Raw genomic sequence first — 26,588 nt, forward strand, 5'->3', positions numbered from 1 at the left:
GCATGTTTGCATCTCTCTCTCTCTCTCTCTCTCTCTCTCTCTCTCTCTCTCTCTCTCTATATATATATATATATATATATATATATATATATATATATATATATATATATATATATATATATATATATATATGGAAATGAAAACTTACAAAATACAAAACCTATTAAATGAAATGTGCTATTGGATTTTCATGAATTTCTGGTGTGTTTTTTTAAATTCTGACCCTACAGATGTGATCTATGTGCTTGTTTTTATAGGAAACACTTCTTGAAACATTCGATTATGATGCATGGATAGGTTTTTATAAGGTTTCAAAAAATGAACAGCTTACAACAACAACAACTACGCCTTCATCCCAAAACAATTGGGGTCGGCGATATGAACCAAAAAAGAAAATCATTTTGGGTCTTCCACATGAATCCTTCTCCTCCAATCATTTCTATCCAATGCCATGTCCTCGGTGAGGTTCAAAGCATTCATATCCTTTCCTATCATCTCCATTCAAGTCTTCCTAGGCCTACCCCGACTTCTTTTAACTAATATATTTTCCCATTTCTCCATCCTTCTAACTGGAGCATCATTAGGCCTTCGCCGAATATGTCCAAACTACCGTAAACGATTCTCTCTCATCTTATTTTCAATGGGTGCAACGCCTACCTTCTTACGTACCTCATCGTTCTGAATCTTATCTTTTATTGTATTTCCACACATCCATCTACGCATATGCATCTCAGGTACACTCATTTTTTGAATATGATGTCTCTTGACAGCCCAACATCCCGTACCATATAGTAAAGCGGGTCTAATAGTCGTCCTATAAAACTTTCCCTTCAACCGCAATGACATTCTACGATCGCACAACACTCCAGTTGCACTTTTCTATTTCATCCACCCAACCTTGATCCTATGATTTACATCTCCATCAATTTCTCCATACTTTTGAATGATAGATCCCAAATATTTGAAACAATCATCCACCGGTATTTCTTGCTCACCAAGCTTCACTACACTCCCATCACTACTTCGTTGCTTACTAAACCGACATTCCATATAGTCTGTCTTACTCTTACTCAACTTAAAACCTCTTGCTTTCAATGTCTGTCTCCATAATTCTAACTTAGCATTAACCCCAGCTCTAGACTCATCAATCAAAACAATATCATTAGCAAACAACACACACCACGACACATTTTCTTGAATTGATCTCGTAAGCTCATCCATCACTATAGCAAATAGGAAAGGGCTTAAAGCAGATCCTTGATGTAACCCAATCGTTATAGAAAAATTGGTTGTCACCCCTGCACAAGTGCAGACATTGGTTACTACTCCTTCATACATATCTTTAATTATACTAATGTACTTGAGAGAAACACCTTTTTTCATCATTGTCCACCAGAGAACGTCCCTAGGTACTCTATCGTATGCCTTCTCCAAATCAATAAAAACCACATGCAAATCTTTGTTCCTCTCTTTATATCTCTCAATAAGTTGTCTAAGAAGATGTATAGCTTTCATAGTTGATCTTCCAGGCATAAAACCAAATTGATTCTCCGATATCATGACAACCTTCCTCAACCTAGACTCAATCACCATCTCCCAAAGTTTCATAGTATGACTCATGAGTTTTATACCACGATAATTTGTGCAATCTTGTATATCACCCTTATTCTTATATAGAGGCACCAAAGTACTCTTCCTCCACTCATTAGGCATCTTATTTGTCGGTCAAATCTTGTTAAAAAGATTTGTCAATCATTCTAAACCTTTCTCTCCCAAGCATTTCCAAGTCTCGATAGGTATACCATCTGGGCCAACTGCCCTTCTTGATTTCATTTTCTTCAAAGCCTCTGCAATTTCTTTCTTTTGAATCTTGCCCTTCTTGAATCTTTCTTTTGAAAATTTTTGAAAATGAACAACTTACAATTTTCATAAATTTTCGAGGCTCCAAATACCATTTTTTTTTCATCCAAAGTGCATGATCCAAGTGTCAATTTTTAATAAATCGATCGTGATGAACACATCTATTAGGTCAGAATTTCAGGAAAAAAAACACCAGAAATCCACTATCATGTTTCATTTAATAGGTTTTGTATTTTGTAGGTATATATATATATATATATATATATATGAAACACTGAAAACAACCCTTATGATATATAGGTAATGGATCAGGTCAGATTCAATCAAAACTGAGTTGACCTGTACCCATGAAAAACCAAAACCAGTACCAGCGTCAACACGGGTACAGCACCCCTAAAAGAGTACCCATGTTAGATAGCTGCTGGTAATAGTCTAGTTTCAAGAGTTCCTTCTCTAACCACTGGTAATTCAACAAATTGTATAGATCAAATGATGGACTTTCAACTCTTAGAAGCCTTTAAATTCATGAATCATTCTGTAAAACCATATTTCAGTTCAGAAGCACTTCAAATTCATGAATCATTCTGTATAACCGTATCTCAATGTAGAAGCGAAAAAATAAACTAAGCTCCCAACATCCAAGCCTTCATTTTCTACAATCTCAGAAAGTATCGTATGTTTTTTTTTCGACAGAGAAAGCTGGGGTTAGGCAGAACCCTACCAGTTATACAACATATACCATTGGGATTCGAACTTGCAACGTCCCAACACAAGGTGACATGCACAAACAGATCCTGCCAGACAAGCGGAGCCCCCGGTGAAAATATTGTATGCTTACAAACACTATACACAGCCAGTGATCACTTTAGCATTCGCACAGAAACTGTGGGCCACAAGATACTATATAAACTAATCAACGCAGAATAGAAAAGATATTCACAATTCAAGCAACGAAATATATCAGTCATGCTTGTTCACTTCATGGGGTTCAACAAATAAGCATTATAACTCACATAGATGTGAAAGGCATCAAAGAAACAACATTTTATGAAATAGAAATGGAAGAATACATCAATCTCAACATTTATTGACTCAGTAGATCTTGTATATGCCTAAAAGCTAAAAGCAGCATCTGTGAAATGCTTTGACAATATATGTAGCACTAGAAAGAAGTTAGATAATACATTTCACTTTGCACAGAGTAGTTGCAAGTGAAACAGAAATCATATGTAGGGGTTGGCATCATCTTTAATCTATGCACCATTATTTGTTCAATAACATGGAATCATTGAGCACACATTGCCAATGCAGAAAATTCCAAAAGAACTACGACGAACTCATTCTGAAAATAGAACTTCTTACAGAAGACAAACATTGAGCAGGAATGAAACAGGTAGGAACATACCCAGCTAGTCAATTCCTTGACAACAAGTTTGCACACATCTCTAATAGCAACCAGAATAGCGAGATTAGAAGATACAAGGAGACTATTTGATGAATACTCATATAAGCTCTGGAAAACCTGCATTTGAAAATAAGCAACCATAATTACAGACAGAAGACAATTATTAACATTGAGAATCTCAGGAAATAGCTTTTTTGACAAATGACCTTTTGTGCAATAGCCATGGCACCCTCATCTTTGCTGACACATCTGAGAATGATTTCTGGAACTTCAGCAATGACAGTCTGTACAGACAAAAAAGGGGAAAAACATTTCCATGTAGAATATAATCAGCCATTTCACAGTAAACACGCATGTCATTTATTTAATATCAGCTTTCAAATTATATATCAATATATAATACCACTGGTTTAAACATATTAGTACCTTAATTTCAGCATCCCTTGCATCTTTTGAAATTTGATTTTCAAGCTGAAAACAATAAGGCATCTGATTAGGCATAGTTCCTGGATAAGGTTGGTAACGATAACGGGAATCCAGAAATGAAGCTGATAGAATAAATGCCCATGGAAAAGAAATGACAACAATGAAGGAATAGCACGAAGGAGAAAATGGTGATCAGCAAAGTGCAAAAACAAAATTAGGAATCAGAAATTATATTGAGTGTAAACTGTGAAGCAACATTCAGATGGCAACTCATATTGTCGAAGTGTAATCCAAAAATAGTATGGAAGAACTAGATTTTTAACTGAAAGTACAAATCAGACAAAACACATCCCCCACTATGAAAAAAAAATAAAGATCAGACCCTAGTGAAATGAATAAATTATATTGAGTGTGAACTGTGAAGCAACATTCAGATGGCAACTCATATTGTCGAAGTGTAATCCAAAAAAAATATGGAAGAACTAGATTTTTAACTGAAAGTACAAATCAGACAAAACACATCCCCCACAATAAAAAAATAAAGCTCAGACCCTAGTGAAATGAATATTAGCATCTAACTGTATGGCAGTTACGACCTGCATGATTTATTGACATAAATAAGGTAAAAACTCTGAGGCTGGACACCATATATCAAGAATGATTCAACATATTAGACAAAAATAATGGGAAGAGAGGCTAACCTTCTGGGCCACTGCCTCATACTTATCTAATGCATCACCAGTAGTCAAAGGTTCAGATATGCCACTTCCGAGGCGTTCTGCAGCTGATTGTGGAAGTGATTGCTGTAATGAGGGCACAGAGTTCTTGCATCAATTCATAGACAACTCTGAAAGAACAACTCATTGCAAGAACACACTTATATGTACAAAGAAACTAAACTTGCCCAGACCTTGACAGCATTAGAAGATTCTGTGAGCTGCACTTCAGTGACTGCAGCAGGCAATGATGCCGATGAAAAAGAATTGATCTCTGCAACACCCTGAATAGCGCCATCAGTTGCTCCAGTATGACCTGAAGTTATGCTGAAGAAACAAATACAAGTACAAAATATTGAAGACCAAATAAATGTTAAATAGAGATGATTTCACAAAAAAAGAGAATCTGAAAGTTGGATACCAACCCAGAGTCCAATTCCTCAGGAATCTGGTCTGAAGGCTGCACAGCAGAACCAAATCCTGCAGCTAGATGTGTGCTTGAGTAAATGCTCGAATTAATCTGCACTGAGCCAGAAGCATAAGCACGAGACAATCCAGAACCAACAAAACTACCAGAAGAAGCTGGTTGAGCAGCAGCCATAGCATTTGAACTCTGACTTGTCTGGTTTTGCCACGGGAACCGAGCAAAATCCTAACCAAATATGATATAAAATCAGTAGAGAAAAAAGATAAATAAATAAATGGACACCATCCAGTCAACAAATACAAGACCCTCAGATGCTAATGTTTACACTTTGACTCCATGCGACAAGGAATATTAGTGGATGCTTTGTACCAACCACGACATTATAGATTAAATCATATCAATTTATTTATTCTACATATCCTCAAAAAGATTTTTTTATGCATTTCTTCATCCATATGTGCATGTCCATGTAGAGGGATATTTTGCCCGAGTTCTTTCATTTTTCAAATGCATGAAAATTATTATCCTGGAAAGGATACTTTATCTTTTTGAATCATTGTGAAATGGTAAGTTGAAGGATGGAGTTAATTCTACCCTATTGTCCTCCATTTCTACAAATGCATGCTTGCTTAAACTGAACTCAATAGCCAGATAAGGGAAACTTTTAAATGTGGCATACCTATTACCTTGAAACCATCTTCGATGAGTACCTTCCAAGTTTCAACCTATGTTACTTGGATACTGACATAGGTGGGATCTCGGACACAACAGGTCTTGAAAAACTAGACACTTGGACACGGCTATATATCTACATCTAAAAAACTATACTATACAAAAAATGAGTGTTAAAATCAAATATAAAATGCAAATCCAATTTTTATTGAATTTGATCATTGATGATTTACATGAAATATAAACACGTAACAAAAACAAGCAGAGTAAATAGCATAAGGTGGCATACATGACCAGGTGACCCAGTTCGATTAAATTTGCCACAAAAATAGCACAAATATAGAACCTTAAAACATATACACTACCTATATGTTCCCCAGACATTCTTCAAAGAAAAAGAAACCTACATCTAAGCAATCCATCAAGAAGCTAACACATCAGCAATATGAAATTGAATGTTATGCTAGCCAATGCATCACTGCCTTTACATTTTAAGCATTACTCTGCATCTGATAAGGATCTCTAATTAATATATACCTCATATACTCGTTGTTGTGCAGGAGATAATCGACCAGGCTTTGGGCGAAGTGATTCTGGCAGTCTAGCTAAAGTTCCTTGCGAATAGGTACTGGCCTCATAGAAGGCAGCACTAAGGCCCTCCCTTTGCTTCCTTCTCATGGACAGCAGTTCAGAAAACTCATTTTCAATTCTTTGAAGAGCCTATAAAATTAATAAAAGTTAATTCCTCCAAAAAAGTAAATCACAGCAATATGAAATCCATGTGGCTATCAGGCGCTTTAGCACACAAGTCCACATTTTCATGTTTAAATACAATGAGCAAGAAAGAAAACAGAAAAGATTGGAAAGACTTCAAAGTACTAGATGAGTAGAACACAATATTGTGCCATATCATAGGGGCCAATCATCATGCAGTTCACCAATGTCAACCAGCTACTTGCAAACATTCTTTGGAATGAGACAACAACTTTAAAGCAATAGATTCACTAGTTTGGCAGAACAACTAAATCTACCCACTAAATAAATTTTTCCTAGACAATGAAAATGGGCTGATAGATTTTAAATTTCTCTGTCTAAAGTGTTAAGAGTTGTTTGTGTAAAATACTGTATTACTAGTTGTGTGCTGCCCCTTTTCTTTTAGTATTCTTTTGTACATTATATCATTACCAGAGGTAGTTTTGTCCGGAACATTTTCTTTTTCTTGTCTTGTAATGTATCTAGAGGGAATCGACCCTTAAGAGGGACTCACCTTCTTTATTGAATTAATGAAGTTAGTACTTCTCTCCCTTGTGCTTTCTCTCGAGAAACCCTGATGCATGTATCTCCTTGAATATGGTATCAGAACCAGTGTAGCTCTAAGAAGAGGCTGTCTGAGATTGGAAGGAGAGTATTAGGAACTACATTCTGGGACTGTTAGCATTGTCCATGTGGGCATGAATCTCGAGGTGTTGATGTCAGCATGTTCAGGTAAGTATTGCAGTATGCCTGATTTGAGTTAGGGCTTTGTTAGAGGATGATTTTAGAAGTTTACGGAATAAAAAATGTGGAAATCGGATTTATAACTGATTTTTTTTAGTATTTTCTGAGTTTAACAGTGAACAGTGTCCAGATTTGAGTTTTGGGGTTGCTTTGATATTATCAGTGGTTTTGGATCCCTTTAAAGGGTTGTAAACTTGTAATCTGGTGGTTTTTACCCTAGAAGACTTTTAGAAGTGGAATGATAGTTTGATATTGTGATTTGGAAGAGTTTTACCGTGTTTTTGGGGTCCCTTTTTGTAACGGTAACAGAGTTACCGTGAATTTGGTTCTTTGTGACCCGATTGATGATTTTGTACCACATAAAAAGGGTATAATCAGGTCATTTTCACCTTAGAATGCTGTTAGAAGTCGTTTGGTGGACTAATGTGGTGGTTTGGAGGAGTTTTATCCTGTTTTTGGCATTACTATTTGTGGCGGTAACAGTGTTTCTGCTGTTACATCTTGTTTTGACTGTTGTAGTTGAGTTATTATTGCAGCGGATTGGTATTAGATGTGTTTGGCCATCATATTGTGCAGTCTTAGTTATTTTTTTACTGTATGATGTGTTTTTGGTATTAATATTGGCATATTAGAGAGTGTGGAGACTCTCGGTGAAGTTTGTGCTTGTATGTTGAAGTTTGTGTGTGCTGTTGTACACACTGTTTTGGATATTGATTTGTTGTTATTGCTTTCTTGTGCAACACTATATTTTGTAGTTGGGGTTTTGAGTGAGGTACGGAGAAGAAGGAATTCATATTGATTCAATGAACCTGGATGGGACAAATTACGCTTATTGGGCAGATTTTATGACAGTCGTAATAGTTGGAAAAGGGCTTGAGGGTACTTGAATGGCTTAAAGGTGAAATTCAAGCCCACTTATGTTGATTTTGACAAAGTTATGGAGGAATGGGTTGTAAATAATGCAAGGGTTAAGGCTTCAATGAAGCTGAATGAGACAAATTGCGCTTATTGAGCGGATTTTATGATGGTCATAATAGTTGGAAAAGGGCTTGAGGGTACTTGAATGGCTCAATGGTGAAATTCAAGCCCACTTATGTTGATTTTGACAAAGTTATGGAGGAATGGGTTGTGAATAATGCAAGCTAGGTTCAATAGAACAGAAGATAGCTATGAAAATATCTAAGTTTCAGGAAGCCAACGAAGCTTGAGCATATCTCAAACAAGTCTACAAGCAAGAAAATTGGGTCAAGCAATATCAGCTCACTCAAGAATTGAGCAGTATACATCAATTAAGTTGATTGAGAAATTTTATTCTGATATGCAAAGAGTTTGGGATGCCCTAGCACTCATGGAGGGTCAAACAAGATGTGAAAAGTGTGTTAAGTGTAAGATATGTAGTTGGCTTCTTGTTCAGTATAAGGAGACAACTAGGGTTATTGAGTTTCTTATGGCACTTTGACCAAAGTTTGATAGATTGAGAAGTGTCATACTGCATCATCTTCTTTTACCATTGGTCACTAATGTCCTAGCTGAATTGATTGCAAAAGAGACCAAGATAAAGTCTCTTGGAACCATAGCGACAAATATCACAAAATTTATGAAAATCTTGCAAAAATTTTACGAGAAATTACTTGAACATTTTAAACAATAATTTTTTGCGATATATTCAAAATATCATGATTTTTTGTCAAAACATAAATATTGTGATTTAAATGCCATATTTATGTTTTTAACGGCTATTTATTGTGAAAAAATGTCTGTTTTTTTATATTTTTTATTTAAATTTCTTTTTATATTTTAATTTATTTTTATATTTTAATTTATTTTTATTGCCAAGATTTTGCTAAAATTTTGTGAGATTTTCAAAAAATAATTCAAATTCTCGCAAGTTTTTTACTGTCAATATTTTGTCATTTTTAACTCTTGTCACTATGACTTGAACCTATTCATCCAATGATAGTGTTATGGTAGTTTATCGACAGTCGGGTGGCAGATTTGGTGAGAGGTAGTGAAAGATTCGGAGGAAGAGGTGACTTGAGTTTAACTTAGTGTCACTTTTATGAAAACTTTGGTCACGTGATGCCCAACCGTCAGGAAAAAAAAGGTGGAGTTTATGTAGCATCTTCTGATGGTAAGAGCACTAAGCTCAAGGATGATCACACTAATATTGGTGCTCAACATATTGGTTTGTCTGCTTAGAGAGACTCAGAATCATTAGCTGATGGTCGACTTCAATTGTTGGAGAAGATGCAACAGCAAATCCAGCAATTGCAACTCATTTCTGAATCAGTTGTAGCTTCTTCCTCTAGTACGGCTTTCTCAAGTATCTCGAGTCACTCCTCTGGTTGGTTAATAGACTCAGGGGACTCAGAGGCCTATTGCCATATGACAATCAATGAACCTATTTTAACCAATTGTTAGCCTTGCAGTGGCATTATTTACAATGTAGATGGTTCTTCTATGATTGTCTCAAAAGTTTGTTCTATTACCTTTGATTCATATCTTGGTAGTATTAATACCTCTCAGGTTTAGGTTTATCATGTTTCATTCTTGTTTATAAATCTTATTTTTATTGGCCAAAGTTACCAAGCTTAATTGTAATGTTACCTTCGCTCTTTGGTTATGTGGTGCAAGTTCAGTTGTCAGGGAAGAAGATTAGGATTGGCCATACAAGAGGAGATTTGTATTACTTGGATTGGCTTGACACGAATGAGCAAAAGATATCTAGGACCAGACTTGGAGTTTCAATTATAGATAAGTCTATTTTGTGGCACTAGAGACTGTCATATTTTCAGCTCTTTGTTGCAAAAGTTGGTGTTTTCAAGAAACATTGGTGGGCCTCGGTTAGTGGTGCTCAATCATGTTAAAGACTAAGAGTTATAGGTTGGCAAATGGTCATGCCTTGTCATTTGCGTCTAGTGATAGAGTCTGAAAGACCATTTGATCTTGTACATTCTGATGTGTGAGATCCTTCGTCAGTCTTGTCAAAAGGAGGATCATCATATTTTGTTACATTCATAGATAATTTGTACAATATTTTATGAAAAATAGAAGTGAACTTTTTGAGATCTTTAAGAGCTTGTGTTATGATTGAAAATCAGTTTGCAACTAAAATTAAGACACTTAGAACGGACTATGGTGGTGAAAAAGTCAGTTGTGTATTTAAGAAGTTCTTGCAGGAATAATGTATAGATCATCAAAAATCATGTCCCTACACTTCTGAACAAAATATAGTGGCTGAAAGAAATAATAGACATATCATGGAGACAGCAAGATCTCTTCTTTTTGGAGGTAAAGTGCCTAAAGCATTTTGGGCAAAGTAGAGTATCTATTAGATAAACGGTATGCCCTCTCTAAGAAGATGAGTTCTTGGATCACCACCAATTGAAACTTCAAATAGCTCCAACCAAAGTGTCAAGAAATATCACTCACAAGAACCACAAAGGTTCATACAAACTACCCAAAGAGGGGTATTCAACAACAAGAAGAAAAATATATATTTTATTGATTGGAAATCACACTAAAGAAAAGCTTTTATTAAGAGGGGGCAAAGCCCCATATTTATACACAATGAGAATGGCTAGAAGGAGGGAGTCGTTGGGCTTCCAACGGCTCTAAATAGAACCGTTGGAAGCCCAACGTCTCTTTACCTTTTTGACTAAATCAAACATTGACTAGTCAAAAAGATTATAAAGTAAAAAATAAAGACAAAAAAGTCATATTCTAACTAAACTAGACCTATGCTAACTAAACTAAAAATAAACTAACAAAAATTCCTAGTTAGCCTAAGTTATTACATATAATTTAATACTCCCCCTCAAACTTACGGTTGAAAAACCGAAAGTTTGTCCAAGAGAAAGTGAAATTGAGGAGCAACGAAAGGTTTGGTAAAGAAGTCTGTCAGTTGATATTTTGAAGAAACATAAGGGACATCAATGGTGTCGTGTAGAAATTCCTCTCGTACATAGTGTCAATCCATCTAAATGTGCTTGGTTCGTTCGTTGAATGTCCGGTTACTAACGATGTAAATATAACTTTTGTTGTCGCAACATAGTCGTGATACTGTTGTACTCTGAACACCCATGTCATGAAGCAAGCGTCTTAACTAGACTACTTCCATAGTGGTTGTAGTCATAGCTCTGTAGTCGACTTCAGTTGATGAGAGAGAGACTTTTTGTTGCTTCTTGCACCTCCAAGAGATCAATGATTCACTTAAAAATACACAAAAACGAGTAATTGAGTGTCGATCATTGGGATCACCTCCTCAATTTGCATCAGTATAAGCAATTAGATCTAAGGAGGAAGAAGCAGACAAGAAAAGTCCTCGAAAAATGAAGGTTTTAATATATCTAATAATATGTAAAACAACTCCCATATGAACAGTGGTAGGAGCATGTTGAAATTGGCATGTTGTGTGAACGACATGCGCAATGTCAGGTCTTGTAATGGATAAATAAGACAGTGACCCGACAAGTTGGTTGTAAGGTATTGAATTTTCAAGTGGTTCAACATCATCAATCTTTATTTTGATATTTACAACTTCGGGAGTGTCGACCTATTTTTCATCTGAGATACCAGACCTGTCAACAATATCTAGAGCAAATTTAGATTGAGTTAGCAAATATCTTCTAGAGGAATAAGCAACTTCTATACCAAGAAAGAATTTTAAAAAACTCAAATCACTCATTTCAAAGTGTATTTTGAGAAAAAATTTAATGTTGTCAACTCCCTATTTATCACTTTCAATTATGATCATATCGTCTACATAGAGGAGAAGGATGATAATACTTGCATCAGAGTTGTTAACAAGCAAAATTGTGTCAGTAAAACAAGATTGAAAACTAAAATCAAACATAACTTGGCTAAATTTGTCATACCAAGCTTTTAGGGCTTGCTTAAGACCATATAAATCCTTATTTAAACGAATAGCTTTTCCTTTAGGAATATTAATGTCAGGTGGTGGTTTCATATACGCTTTTTCAGCTAAGCTTCTATTGAGAAATGCATTCTTGACATCCATTTGATATATATGTTATTTCTTTACTAAGACAAGAGCTACTAAGGTCCTAATTATGGTCATTCTAGTGACGAGAACAAAGATCTCTTCATAATTTATTCCATACTCTTGAAAATAGCCTTTGACAACTAATCGGGCCTTAAACCTCTCAAGAGTGTCGTCACTCTTGGTTTAACTTTATATACCCATCGACAGCATATAGGTTTTTTGCCCGGCGGAATACTTGAATAGTTCAAGTATTCGTCTTTTGTAAGGCATTTGATTTTGTTGTCATTGCTTCGATCCATTCATAATGTTCTTTGCGACAGCATAGTTAGAAGGCTCTACGTAGGAATATTAAGGCAATGTAGGCTTGATACTTTGATAAAAAAGACTATAGGAGACAAATTTTTTGGGGACTTTTGACACTCTAGATGATCTTCTTGTTGGTATTTGTTTATGTTCTTTAGTATATTTTTCGAGAGCACATGGTTGTTCTGAATTACCCCGCCTAAAGTATTGAATACAATCTTGATTATCATGAGATTATTTTGTACTTATCATGTCATTTTGATCTTCCTGACTTTCATCAATATATCCTTCATCAATCTTTAGAACTAAGTCTAATAACAAAGAATACTCATCTATTTCCTTAGAGTTCTTACTCTAAAAAAAAAAATTCTTTTCCAAAAAAGATGGATTTCTTGATGCATATAACTTTTTAGTTTTAAGATCAAAACATTTATAGCCTTTTTAGTGATTTGCATATCCTAAAAAAAACAAGGAATAGCACGAGGAGAGAGTTTATCATTTTTGTCAGGAAAAACAAAACACTTGCACCCAAAAACTCTTAACCTAGAATAATCTGGAATTTGTTTAAAAAAAATCAAGAGGAGATATATTGTTTAATGAAGATGATGGCATTATGTTAATAAGATTGCACTTAGAGTGCCTTCAGCCAAAAAATCTTTGGTACTTGATGTGTAATGAGTAAAGTTCTTGTTGTTTCTATAATATGCCTATGCTTTCTTTATGTTAAACCATTTTGTTGAGGGGTATAGGGACACGATCTTTGATGTGTAATACCGTATAGATTCAAATAATCTTTATATTCTTTTGATAAAAACTCTCCCCTTGAATCGGTGCAAAAGATTGAAATCTCATTCTTAAATTGATTTTTGACTAGATTATGAAATATTTGAAAATGTGAGAAAACTTCGGATTTATGCTTAAAAAAATAAATCCAAGTATGTCTTGAAAAGTCATCTACGAAAATTACATAATACATAAAATTATCTTTTCATATAACAGGTGTGGGTCCCTACACATCCGAATGTACTAACTCAAGTGGTCGAGAAGATACAAAAGTTCTTTCTTGAAAAAGTAATCTCTTCATTTTTACCAAGAATACATTTTTCACATGTAAAGGTTTCAAAATTACACAAAAATTGCATATTTAGAAAAAATTGGATCTTGGATCCACTAGGATGGCCAAGTCGCTTGTGCCATAGATCCAAATTCATTTTCTGAACATTATAACATAATATATTCTTGGATATTTCCAAAAACTCCATGTAGTATAAGCATTTTTCTCTATGGTCTTCCCCAATCAACTTCCCTGACTAGTGATCTTGCACTCGACAACCACGAGAGGAGAAGGAAACATTACATCCACAGTCAGATAATTGAGAGACAGATAAAAGATTTAGGAATATATCTAATTTGTAGAATACATAATCTTGTTTCTCATCATTTGTCCTCCTATAGTGTGGGGGTTTGTATGTACGAACATGGTTTTCCGGTTCAGATATGGTTTGAACCGAGTCACCATCACACTTGGAGATTCTCTTTTTAAGCCTATTATCTTCCATGCTTAATTCTTCTATTTTGTCTTTTATTGAAGGAATCTTTCCTCGATGAAGAAGAACAAATTTAGTTGATTCAAATTCCGATCTTAATCCACTAATAAATTGAAAGAAATGTTCTGCATTTATTTGGTTTTGATGGAGTTTTATGTCTTGTCGACAATGTCACTTTGGTTCAAGGAAAGCCAACTCTTCCCATAATTCGGACAAGCTATTATAGTACTCTCTATCAAACTTTGTCTTGTAAGTTGCACACAAGTGCAATGTCTTTAAGAGAATACATTCTCTTACGATAGTCTCAAGCATCGTTTGCATGTTTAAATTTTACAAGACTTGAACATTTTTTGATATCGACACTACTTATCAGCCAAGACATAATCTTAGCATGTCCCATTCTCTCTTTCTTCCACTTTTTTTCATAAGTAGTAATGGCTTTGTTTTTCTCAACCTTCGTAAGAGGTATTTCTTTTTTACCTTCTACCTTTGTAAGGATTAGCTTAGGTTCCAAATCGGTTCCATCAACTAATCCCCACAACCCCTTTCCTCATATATGATGCTTCATAATTGAAGCAAATGTAACATAGTTAGAATCATTGAGCTTAATGGGTTTAATAGTGACATTTTCATTATTATCCATTTTACAAGGTTTGAGAAGGAAAATAAAGAAAAAGAAGAAAAAAGAATAATAGAGAAGAAGAAAATAATGAGTACTCCACCACCGATAATGAGTACGAGTGCTCCTCCAAGCTTTTACACGATCATGATTTCACGTATACTTGAAAAGAACTTCACTTCTTTTTCAAACTTTGAATGGCATGTTTCTGGATGCACCAAAAATAAACTTAGCAGAATCATCAAGTATACCATGTAAGAAGATGACTTCTTGGATCACCACCAATCGAAACTACAAATAGCTCCAACTAAAGTGCCGAGAAAGATCACTCACAAGAACCACAAAGGTTCATACAAAATACCCAAAGAGGGGTATTTAACAAGAAAAAAATATATTTTATTGATTAGAAATCACACTAAAGAGATGCTTTCATTATGAGGGGGCAAAGCCCCATATTTATACACAATGAGAATGGCTAGAAGGAGGGAGTCGTTGTCGTTGGAAGCCCAACGTCTCTTTACCTTTTCTACCAAGTCAAACATTGACTAGTCAAAAAGATTATAAAGTAAAAAATAAAGACAAAAAAGTCCTATTCTAACTAAACTAGACCTATGCTAACTAAACTAAAAATAAACTAACAAAGATTCCTAGTTAGCCTAGGTTATTACATATAATTTAACACCCTCAAGTGTAATTAAAGGTATATCTCCATTTCAAAAATTGTATGAAAGATCCCTAAATTATGCTATGATAAGAATATTTGGATGTATATGTTTTTTGCTTCTACCTAAGATAAATTCTCCTCGAACTGTTAAGTATTGCTTCCTTGGTTTTGCTAATGGTCAAAGAATCAAAAGGGCTACAATATGACCCTATTGGAAAGAGGGTGTGGGTAACCCAACATGTCCTTCACGATGATATGTTATATTTCAGCTAGAATGAAGAAAAGACAAGAGATGAGTCTGATTTGTCCTTCTTGGTACCTTTTGATGAAAGAGAAGGTGTAAATGAAAAGGTAGAGATTCAAGGGAAGCATGTTCGCTCAAAAGATAGTTCATTTGGACAAACCTACTTGAGAAGACATGAAAATGTTGTAAAGATTCCTTTCTTGGATCAAGTAGAGGTAGAGCCAGAGAGAAGAAGCCAATAGTGATCTTATTCCTTTGTCAATTGATTCTGACAAACCAAATTCAGTCTTTGTCTGAGTCATCATCTTCTTTCCTTAATCATTTTCAGGTTTGTAGAAGCTCTAGAACTTTGATTCCTCATTTTAGTTTTGTATCCTATGAGTCATTCGCTCCTAAACATCATGCATTTTTTGCAATGATACACTCTCCTATGAAAGCAAATTTGGGAGTCTCATATACTTGACCATATCCAGGCCAAATATTAGTTATGCAATTCGTGTAGTCAGAAAATTTATGAGTGCTCTCGGGTCCGTTCATTTAGACGTAGTACTCAGGATTATCAGATATCTGAGATACATTATGCACTATGGTATGTTCTTTTCATCATCTACTGCCACAAAGCTGAGAGCCTTTTGTGATGCTGATTTTGGAGGCTCTACTCGGGATCGTCTGTCTACTAATGGTTTCTGTATTGTTCTTGGAAGCTCCCTAATCTCATGGAAAAGCAAAAAAACAACAGAGGGTTGTCTTATCTTGTTATCCACAGCAGAAGGTAAATATAGAGCTATGGCTCAAGTTACTACTAAAATTATTTGGATACGGTGGTTATTGGGTGAGTTGAGAGTCTCCATTGTGGACAAGACCAGAGTTACCAGTAGAGGAAGCGGGAAGCGATACGGGAAGCGGGAGCGGGAAGCGAGGCACTTTCAAAAATTTAGGAAGCGGGGAAGCGTGGGACCACTTAGAAGAAAATTCTGAACCGTCTCGAAAGCGACCTAGGAAGCGAACCGGAAGCGAACAGGAAGCGAGGAGGAAGCGAAAAAAATGAAAAAAAATGGGGAAGCGTGGGGAAGCGCGCTTCCCATAAATGGGAAGCACACTTCCCAAAAAAGGGGGACGCTTCCCCCTCACGCTTCGGAAGCGCGACGTTTCGCGCTTCCCCCTTTTACCTAGGCGCTTCCGGTAATTCTGGACAAGACTCATTTGTATTGTAACAATATGAGAGTTATTCATATTGCAAAGAATCCAGAGTTTCATGAGCAAACCAGGCACATTGAAATAGATTGTCACTATACAAGGAAGGCGTATTAAGATAGTCATTGCTTTAGAGCATGCAGGCTCAAGGAATCAGATGGTAGATGTATTTATTAAGAGTCTTACTCCTCATTTCAACTCATTCCTTTCTAAACTCGGAATGTTTCCTTTGCATCATCCCAAGTTTGAAGGGGAGTGTTAAGAGTTGTGTAAAATATTGTATTACTAGTTGTGTGCTGCCCCTTTTCTTTTAGTATTCTTTTGTACATTATATCATACCTAGGGGTAGTTTTGTCATGTACATTTTCTTTTCTTTTGTCTTGTAGTGTATCTAGAGGGAACCAACCCTTAAGAGGGACACACCACCTTCTTTATTGAATTAATGAAGTTAGTCTCTTCTCTCTCGTCTTATGCTTTCTCTTGAGAAACCCAAATGCATGTATCTCTTTGAATAAAAGCATATTACACATGTGCATGCACATGCATGTGAAGATGTTTCTGCACATTAATTTATAGTTCGGCTCATTACTCAATTTATGAGTTCCACTCATTGCGCACAACATCTAGAGGTTATATTTTAGAACATAAGAGTCAGTGATATTTGCACTAGATATACATAGAAAAGAGAGAAGTGGAATCAGGGATGAGATTCTAAATCAGGAGTACATAGCCACCAAGAAGATTACAGTACTACGCAGTTCAGTTGGCTTAAGGACACTGATCTATTACCTTCACCATAACCATTATATCATTCAGTAGGAAGAAACATAATCATTTCATCATTTATTTTTAAAAAGGCTTTAACTAGTCTATGAATATCAAGCAGGTGCGACCCTGCCCAATTAGGGTGCAACAGACCTTACCCATACCCAGTCCTGAGCATGGCTCTGACACAGTCATAATCAGGCTTTGTCTGGGCCTGTCCAGCCCCAATTTCTTACAGGGCTGGGTACCCAACGGCCCGAAGTCCACCCCTAAGTATATCAAATTAGAACCAAACATATCCAATTCCTTCAAAGTACATAAAATTGATAAGGGTGCCTCCTCATTCTTCTGACAGACAGGGTTCTAACTACGAAACTCAGATGATCTAACCAAGTATCTGTTTTCTTGGAGCAACATAAAGCATGTTACAATGTCTCATATCAAGAAGTACTGGAAGATCAGACACACCTACAAGTATTGAAAATTGTTTGGTCTTATTCACAAAGTACAATCTAATGCTGACTAGGAACAAGAAAACTTGTCAGCAGCAGACAAGGCAACAAACTGCAGAGAAAAGCTATTTAAATAGACAAATGGATGAAAACCTGATAACAGCTCGCATACTGTTCCTAAAGCTGAATGACAGGTAAGCAGTCAGTAAAATTTAGTAGATGAAGAGATTTACATTGTTCTATTTCAAATTTATAAATAACGCGGAGGAGATAAGATTTTCATTTTTAGCATTTAATTCATCACACAACTCGATTTAGGGGTTTTAGGCAAAACAGATCCAAAACGGATCTGAATTGGACCTGATTTGGAATAGGCGCAAAACAGAATTTTCTTGGGATTTGTGCCATTTCCAGCTTTGGAAATTGCGTCCCAGCAGAATTGAGCCATCCCACAGCCCCATTGAAGTGTGGAGGTATGTAATTTCTCTCCTCTATCATCTTCTTCATTAATTCTTTCATTTTTGAGCATTTTCCTCCAAATCGATTGCTCTAAAAGAGATTTTCTGGATTTGTGTGCATATTCCCAGCATTGGGAACCATGCTCAACTAGTTTGTCCTATGTTCCATATTCAACATCATCCCCATTCATGCCACCCTTTCTTAGTCCATTTCTTCGATTCCCAATCAATTTTCCCAAGGAAATCAATTCTATTTTGAGAATTGCGCATTAGAAAGTATGCAGTTGTTGTTAGAGAAGCCTGGGACAGCGTGCAAATAGAGGAGAATGGCCATCATAGTCAATCAGCCCAGCCTGAGAAATCGGCTTACCCGATTTCTAATTTATGCTAGTTTTTGTATGGAGAGACCTTCTAACACCTCGTTATTTGTGCAGCTCTGTATCACTCTCCATCAGCAGGAGAGCGCTCAAGCTGAACCAGTTTTCTTGTTTTTCCTTAGTGTTTCGTGCGCACACCAAGTGTTCGGTGAATTACCAAAGCGTCAATTCCTTGCGGTTTTCGAGAAACCCCTTGGCCTTTTGGGTTTCACAGCATGATATTTTGGATCTATGAGGGTAGAAACCCTTAACTAAATTTTTAGAATGCTCACTAAGTTGTTTTGTCACAATCTAGGGTATTTTTAGCGTTATGCTAGTCTAAGAATGTAGTGTAGTATCATGTTTAGCATAGTGTGGTTTTGACATGCCTAATACTTGAAATATGTTAATTAATTAGCAATATGAGCATGTAATTAGACTTGATTATTTAACATAATTAAATTTGTTTTGCATGTTAGTAATAGTAGTAACAATAATTGTTTGTAAAAGATTTTCCACATTTGAAATCAGCCAAGGGTGGGAAAAGAGAACTGCATGAATAAGCAACCACTGACATGTTATACATGGACATCACATCACCCAGAAACTCGACGGTAAAGAATACGGTTGAGGAATCTTCTATGGTAACCAGTTCACTATGCATAAAGCGAACATTTGGCCAAGAGAAAAAAACAACACATCTAAAAGGCTAACACATAAACCAGATTCTTCCATACAAAGTAAAGAAAAAAAAATATGACAAAAAATGTGCGACAAGACTGCCATTCCACATACATAAGAGCACTCCTCTGATCTTTTCTGATTGAGTTCAAATAATATAACTAGACCAAGAAAATAAGTTTAGCAAAATCAGCTATAGAATCAAGACTTAGCATCACAAGATCTTTTGGAAGGGAAAAAATGGCAAACCCACCTTATCAGTTGCAACTTGCTCAATCAATGCACACCCTAAATCAAGGTTGTCATTTGTTGCAATCTGAACGACTTGTTCAAGAACATCACTTGAAACATTTGACACATTTAAAGTTTGAAGATAATTCCTCAGTTGATTTGAAATGGCAACGCGAAGAGGTTCCTGAAATCAACCAAAAAATCCTAAATAATGGCAAACATGAAACTTAAAATGACTGCACCGCTGCAGTGGCAATCAGTCAACCCTGATCCACCACTTTTGTTTTCAGCATGTTAGGCATCAAAGATGAATAGACATCAAAAAATGCAACAGCAGACCTTGCATGTTACATGGGCCAAACTTCCTGCTAGGCTTGCAACCATCAAGTTTGCAGCATTGTGTGTGCGGCTCTCATCTGTTTCCATAGCATAATCCTATAATGCCAAAATTTTCAAAATCATATTAGATAGTACAAGATCCTTCCAGTAGAATGACATAAGTACCCGAAAAGCAAGAAGTTTAACAATAACGGACCTTTGAAACAAGCTCTTTTGTTGTCATGCAAGCTATATTGACACTACGCTCAATAACAGGTGATATTATCTCCCGTATAGCCCTCTCCATGGCCATTGGCACTATTCTGCTATGAAAAAGACCCCATCATTAGATGGTACTGCTTCATCTGAAGTCAAAGATAACTGAAAGCACAATTCACAAGTAAATATCATAAAGAACAACTCTAAACCTTTGAAGCTGCAACTGCTGTCCAATGGCGTTGAGCTTTTGATTGACAATGACATGAGTTCCAATGTTAAGAATAGGCATTGAAAGCTGCAGATGATGATTCACAATAAGTCAAAATATTGGTATAAAATTAAATAAATTTATCAAAAGGCAGTAAACCAACAGAGTCAAGGTACAACGAATTACTTGATTGACAGAGAATGGCACCTGTATAGGAGCAATCTGCGCCAATCCCTGGGCAGAAGGTAAGCGCTCAGGCAAACCTAAGCTTCCAATTTTATTGTCTTCCCCTAATGTGCTTGACGCAAGGTGAAGTGAGCCAGCATACTACAAAAAACAAATATTCGGTCATTGAAGAAGTGACCAAGTACAACTGCCTTCCATATAGACTAAAATTAGGATCCATACATTTGAATGGCTGCTAGGGTGTGATGGAATGACCACCTCAGGCTGGAGCTCAACTTGACCCAATGAAGAGATTATCCCAGAGTTAAGATCAGCAACAACTTGTTGCTGAGATGCGCCAGGATCTTTATTTGAAAAATCAGGATTTCCTTCCACCTCCCGAACACGATTTTTAAGAAGAGAAGTCGGTTTAACATCTTTCATATCCACACTGAGGTTCTTAAATAGCACCTGCACACAAGAAAGATAGTGTAAACCAAGTGCTAAAACACCATTTTGACAGGAAGCATTAACAGAAGCAACAGTTTACAAAAACGAGTTGATGGAACACGCAAAAAATCCATACTTCGATATCGAATTTTAGATTCATTTTTAGATTTGGAAGAGCATAAATTTCTGCAAGCAAACCCAGAATGCCCATTGTCCAAGGATTTGGGGGCTGATAGGCCAGACTGGATTGACAGGGCTCCAAGATCTGTAGCAAATAGCAATGTGTCACATAAAGCAAGATGTTCTATCAAATTCAAGTGAGGAAAGGTAAGGTGTAGCTACCTTTGAAGTAAATGGAATCACGGCGATCATCAACCCTTTCTCATATGCCTGGCAAGACGAAAATATAAGCATCTATCAGATATCAGCCGAACTTCCAACTCACATCTCAGACCTTCCTCAAACAGTTTCTAACTCCAATGCACATGCATATTTCAGTAATTTATTAATTCTAAATTGTTTCCTTAAAGACTATGGTTCCCTCAACCATGTATCTTGATGCCTAATCTTTGAAAACTTTCAAATATGTCAGACCTCAATATACCTCAACAACCACAGAGATACAAGCACAATTTGCATACAGAATAGTAATGACCATATCCAAACTATATGGCATAATTTTTTAACCAAGTAGCAAAGTGTCTTGATGCTAAAAATCATGCTATCTTTTGGACACAATTATAAGGTGATCTTGACACTCAAGCTATAGTAATAGACAAATTATGTTTGGGACCAAGACCTCCAATAGGAAATACTTCAGGAAATAACCAGCATTCTCTTACAGGATGCAGTATGCTTCATAGTATGAAAGTCCAAATTACAATAACTGAGCATTACATACACCATAAAAGCTTTAGAAAAGGAACATTACTAATATTCCCAAAATGAAATGTAATCGGAAGATTAATTTTTAGATCAGCTTTACAAACCAGTTCGTATATGATTAAAAAATGGAAAAACTTACATAACTGGCATTAAATTCATAGCCACTATAGTTTACAATTTCAATGAAAAACTATGAAATTTAAAAAAGAAGAATCAAACAAATATACTAAAATATAAACTTACGCCAAGTAAATACAACGGTGACCACCACTTAGATAATGGGGTTTAACTAACTGAAAATATGCCCAAAGCTTCATTCCAGTAGGAACAAAAGGACTAAAAGGAATAACCACGTAATATGGAAAAGGAAACTGCTTAGATATGCATCTGTATGTATATGCATATATGAACAACGCTGCAAATCATAGCCAACTATGAATGGACTGACAAGGATCCATAAGGTAAATTTTGAGGTGAACATTAAAGAAGCTTGTAAGAAGAAGGCTGCAGAATAGGGAGTCATGACCATCAATCAACAAGAAGATCAAGATAACTCTTTAAGTCTTAAGTCCTAATTTTTTATAATGGAACATAGTTCTACCAAACATCCAAATTGCTTAGTTTGCTTGTCAAACCTCATTATAATAACTGAAAGACATGCACATCATGAGCCAAAGGCTAGTAAAAAAAGCATCTCAGAACGACTCCTTTTCAGAATAATGAATTTCAAGTCATCCAGGAGAAACTTAAAACATAATGAACTATTAGCTATGGTACAAGGACACGCCATTTTACCCTCCGTATATACAAGTTTGTATTTAATTTATAATTTATAATTTATAATTTATAATTATATTTTGAGTTTATAACTTTATATTTCAGTATATATATAATATATATTTTAGACATAGCATATATATTTAGATTATATTCAGTTTATTTTGAATTTATTTTGTGTTTATGTGATATTTAATATATATATACATATATATATAGCCGTGTCCCCGTACCCACATTTTTTGGAATTGTTGTGTCATACCCGCACCCGTACCCAGGTGACATAGACTATTAGAATGAACATCAAAAATCGTATACCTCAATTATCAGCTGTTTTGGATCAATTTCTCGAGCCCTTAATGCTTGGTTCTTGCCAATGGTAAATTTTCCAAGCCAGCTACCAAGGTTTTTGAGTAAAGAGCGCTCCTCTGAACTTGATTTTATGAGTTCTGATCTGAGGAGGACCTAAACAAAGAACGCAAGAAAAAAGAACTTTGAAAAAGTAGTGGAGATCAAAGAAAAGAACAGAATCGGAGAGAGGGAAAACAGGGCAGGGTACCAAACAGTAAAAGTCAAATGAAAGGAATAAAGTAACCTTGCAATTCTCATAAGTAGCTTTGACAATTTCCTTATTTAATGATTTTGAATTGACCTTATCCAAGAACTTCAGATATAAATCATGGAAGTTTGGCTCGATACTTGCTCTGCCACCAAAGAAATTATCGCATTTGTTAATAGAGAAAACTACATTATAAATATAAAAGGAAAAAGGAAAAGAAAAAGAGAGGGAAAGGGGGGGAAAAAGTAGTCATCAAAAAGTTATGAAATTAAAAGAACAAAAGTGTAAGCAGCTGTTAATATTTTCATCACCTTTTCATCACCATATACTGAGCAAACCATGGATAATACTGCTCTCTCAGAATCTCGATAAACTCCTTTGCTTTAGCTTCCATGTTAGCTGCTGAAATATTATTAATCATGAAAAATAGCTTGTCCTGAACTTCTGATGGAGGCGCCTACATAACAAAAAGAAGAAATTGAAGCAAGCCAACCAGTAGAACTAGGCTTTGACACAAAAAGAGCAAGAAAACCATAGAAAACATAACTGAACAGGATTAAACAAGGTACCTCTACTGGAGTTTCCCGCCTCTCAGCAGCAGCAACAAGCGTTTCAATATTTAAAGCAGCTCCAAAACCAGTACTATATGAAGGTTGTCTTACACCTGTGAATAATGAACAAAATATATGAATATGCATGCAGACCCACTTGTATCCAGAGAAGAAATCAAAATGGAGCATCTGCACACACACACACACTCCATGCACCTGAACCTTCTTGTGGAAGGACACAAGAGTATAGGGCATCACAATTTAAGATCCTTAAGTTGTGATACGCTTAGCATAATTTTTGTCATCAAGATCCGTTTTACATTACCTCCAGGCGTCAGGCCTCGAGAAGAACGATGAAGACCAGGGGAGGTTAACATGGAAGTCGGCCCACCAGAAGATGGCTGAGATGATACACTTTGAGATGACTGGGATCCACTTGACTAGAAAAAAAAATACACAACTATCCTCAAAAAGTAATCAACCAAAAACAGCTAAAATGTATCTTTATAAGTAACGAAAAGATGAATTATATATATATATATATATATCCAAGATTCCAATGTCAGTAACTACACTATGCAAAGATACACACCTTTTGACTGGAAACCAAGTCGACATGATTAGTAACTGAGGATGTTTGCATAGAAGGCGACAAAAGAGGCTTGATATGGCTAACTGGAGCAGTAGAAGTCCTATGACGATCATCCAGATAATTTGGGTGTCTCTGTTGCAGCTGCTGTGCAGAGGAAAGTTGTGGCAGCGACTGAACATGACTTGAAATATTTAACTGCCGTGATGATTCAGAGACCTGATTAGTGGAAATAACAATAAGAGAGGGAGAGAGATCTGAATGAAACAATAATACAGTAACAATGTGTCAAAAAGGATGTAATACATGCTTGCTAGCTTACTTACATGTGTGTGTCTGTGTATATATGTATAAAGAGAGAGAGAGAGTATTGTGGTTCCGTAGCGTGATACCATATTGTATCTGTGGATCTAGCAACTAAAGGTTGGATTAACCATTGTCATGTGTTCATCATGGCTTATTTATCCCGTTAGTAGGTCGAATCATATTGAATGCACCATAAGATCCAATTTTCAAGATAATGAAAAACCAATGGTTCACAATTCATAAAGATGATGATGGTTTAAAAATGGCCCAAAACATCATGTTGGAGTCTATTTACTACAAGAAAATAGTATTAATATCATGATAAACATGAACCAAAAGGTTAGCTTTTGCTTTTGGAATTAAATCTATGCAAATTAAGAGTGTACCACCATAAGTAACAGTGATTCAGTAATACAACAGATGCACCCATCGATACATTCACATACATACATATCTATATGTATGTGAGTGTGAGTGTGTGTCCGCGTGCGTGTGTGGAGAGAGAGAGAGAGGTTTACCCAGTTCATTATCCTAACCACTTCAGAAAATCAGTCAAGTGTTTTTTCTTAATCTGAACCTGTAGATATGTTTATCAATGCTGATTTACTAAAAACATGGTTTAGATTTGAATTAATTTAATATTTTGTGTCAAAGTTTTAGTGCAATATGAGCCATTCATTTTCATTGATTTTTTATCTCTTTAAAAAGACATTTGAACAGAAAGACGCCTAATATAACACATGTTTTCCGCTAGATAGTAATGTAATAGAGAATACATCTGTAAGCTACAAATACCTGCAACTATGCTTTGTAGTTTGTAACCAATTAAGATGGCTAGCAGATTAAATTAGTTGGGACTTGGGACTATATATAATATATGAAAACATGCTAACTGAGTTTTTGGGGGTTATCTTGTTTTATTTTTAAATTTTCACCATACAGACGTGATCTACGTGCTTGATTTTATAGGGATCAGATCTTGGAGCGTCTGATTCCAACACATGGGTACATTCTTATAAGGTTTAATAAAATCAATGGCTCAACTCAAAATCTTCATAAATTTTTGGGGCTCCAAATATTATTTTTTCCATCAAAAAACATGTCCAGGTGTCGATTCTTAGTAAAACGTCCATCCTGGGCACATCTATGGGGTCAGAATTGGAGGGGGACACCAGAAAACCTGGAAACCCCCATTTAGCATGTTTTCATCACTAATATAGTGTTTATATTTGGTACGATTGATTGTACCTACAATCTAGTTTGAATCTCACAATGTGAGTTGTTTTGACACAATCTAACCTCATAGATGTGTTCATCATGCTTGATTTAGGAGAAAAAGACTCTTGGATCATGTTTTTTGGCCGAAAAAACATGTTTTTATGAGCCGAGAAAATTGGATGCCTTCATGGTCATTGATTTTTGGGTCGCCGAAAAACATGTACACATGTCAGATTCCAGCAATCTAAAAACTGGTTCCCACTTCCCACTAAACAAAACCTGTAGATCACATATATGGTGTTAGAAGTGAGAAAAAAAAACAAAGGGGTTCCGCCCCATTTGCTAGGCCGTTTGCACATACAAACAACTGCAGCAAATCTTAAACCATATATATATATATACACAATAACTCGATTCGAGAAGCAAGGCACTTCCAAAATTTTAAGAAGCGGGACAGCTTAGAAGCGAACAAGGAATTGTCTCGGAAGCGAGAAGAGAAGTGACAAGGAAAAAACAAAAAAAAAGGAAAAAAGAAGGGGAAGGGAGTTTCTCATTTAGGGGAAGTGAGCTTCCCATTAATGGGGAAGTGCGCTTCCCAATTTTTTTGGGTGCTTCCCAACACGTTTCGAAAGCACCGCTTTTCGCGCTTCCGAAACACGTTTCCCCAGGTCCTATGGCGCTTTCAGTAACCCTAGAATAACTTCACAATAATGTACGATGGCTTACCAAAAGGCCATTTCTTACTCTTACTCATGATTTCATATTTATCAAAGCATAAGCATCCTCATATAAAAAAAACATTTCATATTTGTGTTTGTAGA

General features: G+C 35.9%; 1 protein-coding gene across 5 annotated transcripts in view; it reads right to left on the bottom strand.

Moving 5' to 3' along the window:
- LOC149813861 (uncharacterized) overlaps positions 1 to 26,588 on the bottom strand; it is a 65,639-nt gene that overhangs the window by 21,239 nt on the left and 17,812 nt on the right. For 3 of the 5 annotated variants that reach the window (XM_089991811.1, XM_089991809.1, XM_089991808.1), the window contains exons 15-35: positions 24,247 to 24,462; positions 23,980 to 24,094; positions 23,673 to 23,767; positions 23,415 to 23,560; positions 23,140 to 23,248; positions 22,863 to 23,009; positions 21,225 to 21,272; positions 21,019 to 21,147; positions 20,676 to 20,903; positions 20,454 to 20,594; positions 20,269 to 20,354; positions 20,058 to 20,163; positions 19,862 to 19,957; positions 19,545 to 19,706; positions 6,044 to 6,226; positions 4,833 to 5,059; positions 4,602 to 4,734; positions 4,393 to 4,494; positions 3,692 to 3,736; positions 3,472 to 3,549; positions 3,266 to 3,382 (exon numbers count right to left, since the gene is read on the bottom strand). In XM_089991811.1, coding sequence (XP_089847937.1) covers positions 3,266 to 3,382; positions 3,472 to 3,549; positions 3,692 to 3,736; positions 4,393 to 4,494; positions 4,602 to 4,734; positions 4,833 to 5,059; positions 6,044 to 6,226; positions 19,545 to 19,706; positions 19,862 to 19,957; positions 20,058 to 20,163; positions 20,269 to 20,354; positions 20,454 to 20,594; positions 20,676 to 20,903; positions 21,019 to 21,147; positions 21,225 to 21,272; positions 22,863 to 23,009; positions 23,140 to 23,248; positions 23,415 to 23,560; positions 23,673 to 23,767; positions 23,980 to 24,094; positions 24,247 to 24,462 — 2,709 coding nt within the window. The remainder of the gene's footprint in view (positions 1 to 3,265; positions 3,383 to 3,471; positions 3,550 to 3,691; positions 3,737 to 4,392; positions 4,495 to 4,601; positions 4,735 to 4,832; positions 5,060 to 6,043; positions 6,227 to 19,544; positions 19,707 to 19,861; positions 19,958 to 20,057; positions 20,164 to 20,268; positions 20,355 to 20,453; positions 20,595 to 20,675; positions 20,904 to 21,018; positions 21,148 to 21,224; positions 21,273 to 22,862; positions 23,010 to 23,139; positions 23,249 to 23,414; positions 23,561 to 23,672; positions 23,768 to 23,979; positions 24,095 to 24,246; positions 24,463 to 26,588) is intronic. The other 2 variants (XM_089991813.1, XM_089991812.1) reach the window with 2 other exon arrangements.

Source organism: Nuphar pumila, chromosome 16, assembly GCF_984573655.1.
Source record: "Nuphar pumila chromosome 16, dmNupPumi1.hap1.1, whole genome shotgun sequence".
Taxonomy (NCBI): domain Eukaryota; kingdom Viridiplantae; phylum Streptophyta; class Magnoliopsida; order Nymphaeales; family Nymphaeaceae; genus Nuphar; species Nuphar pumila.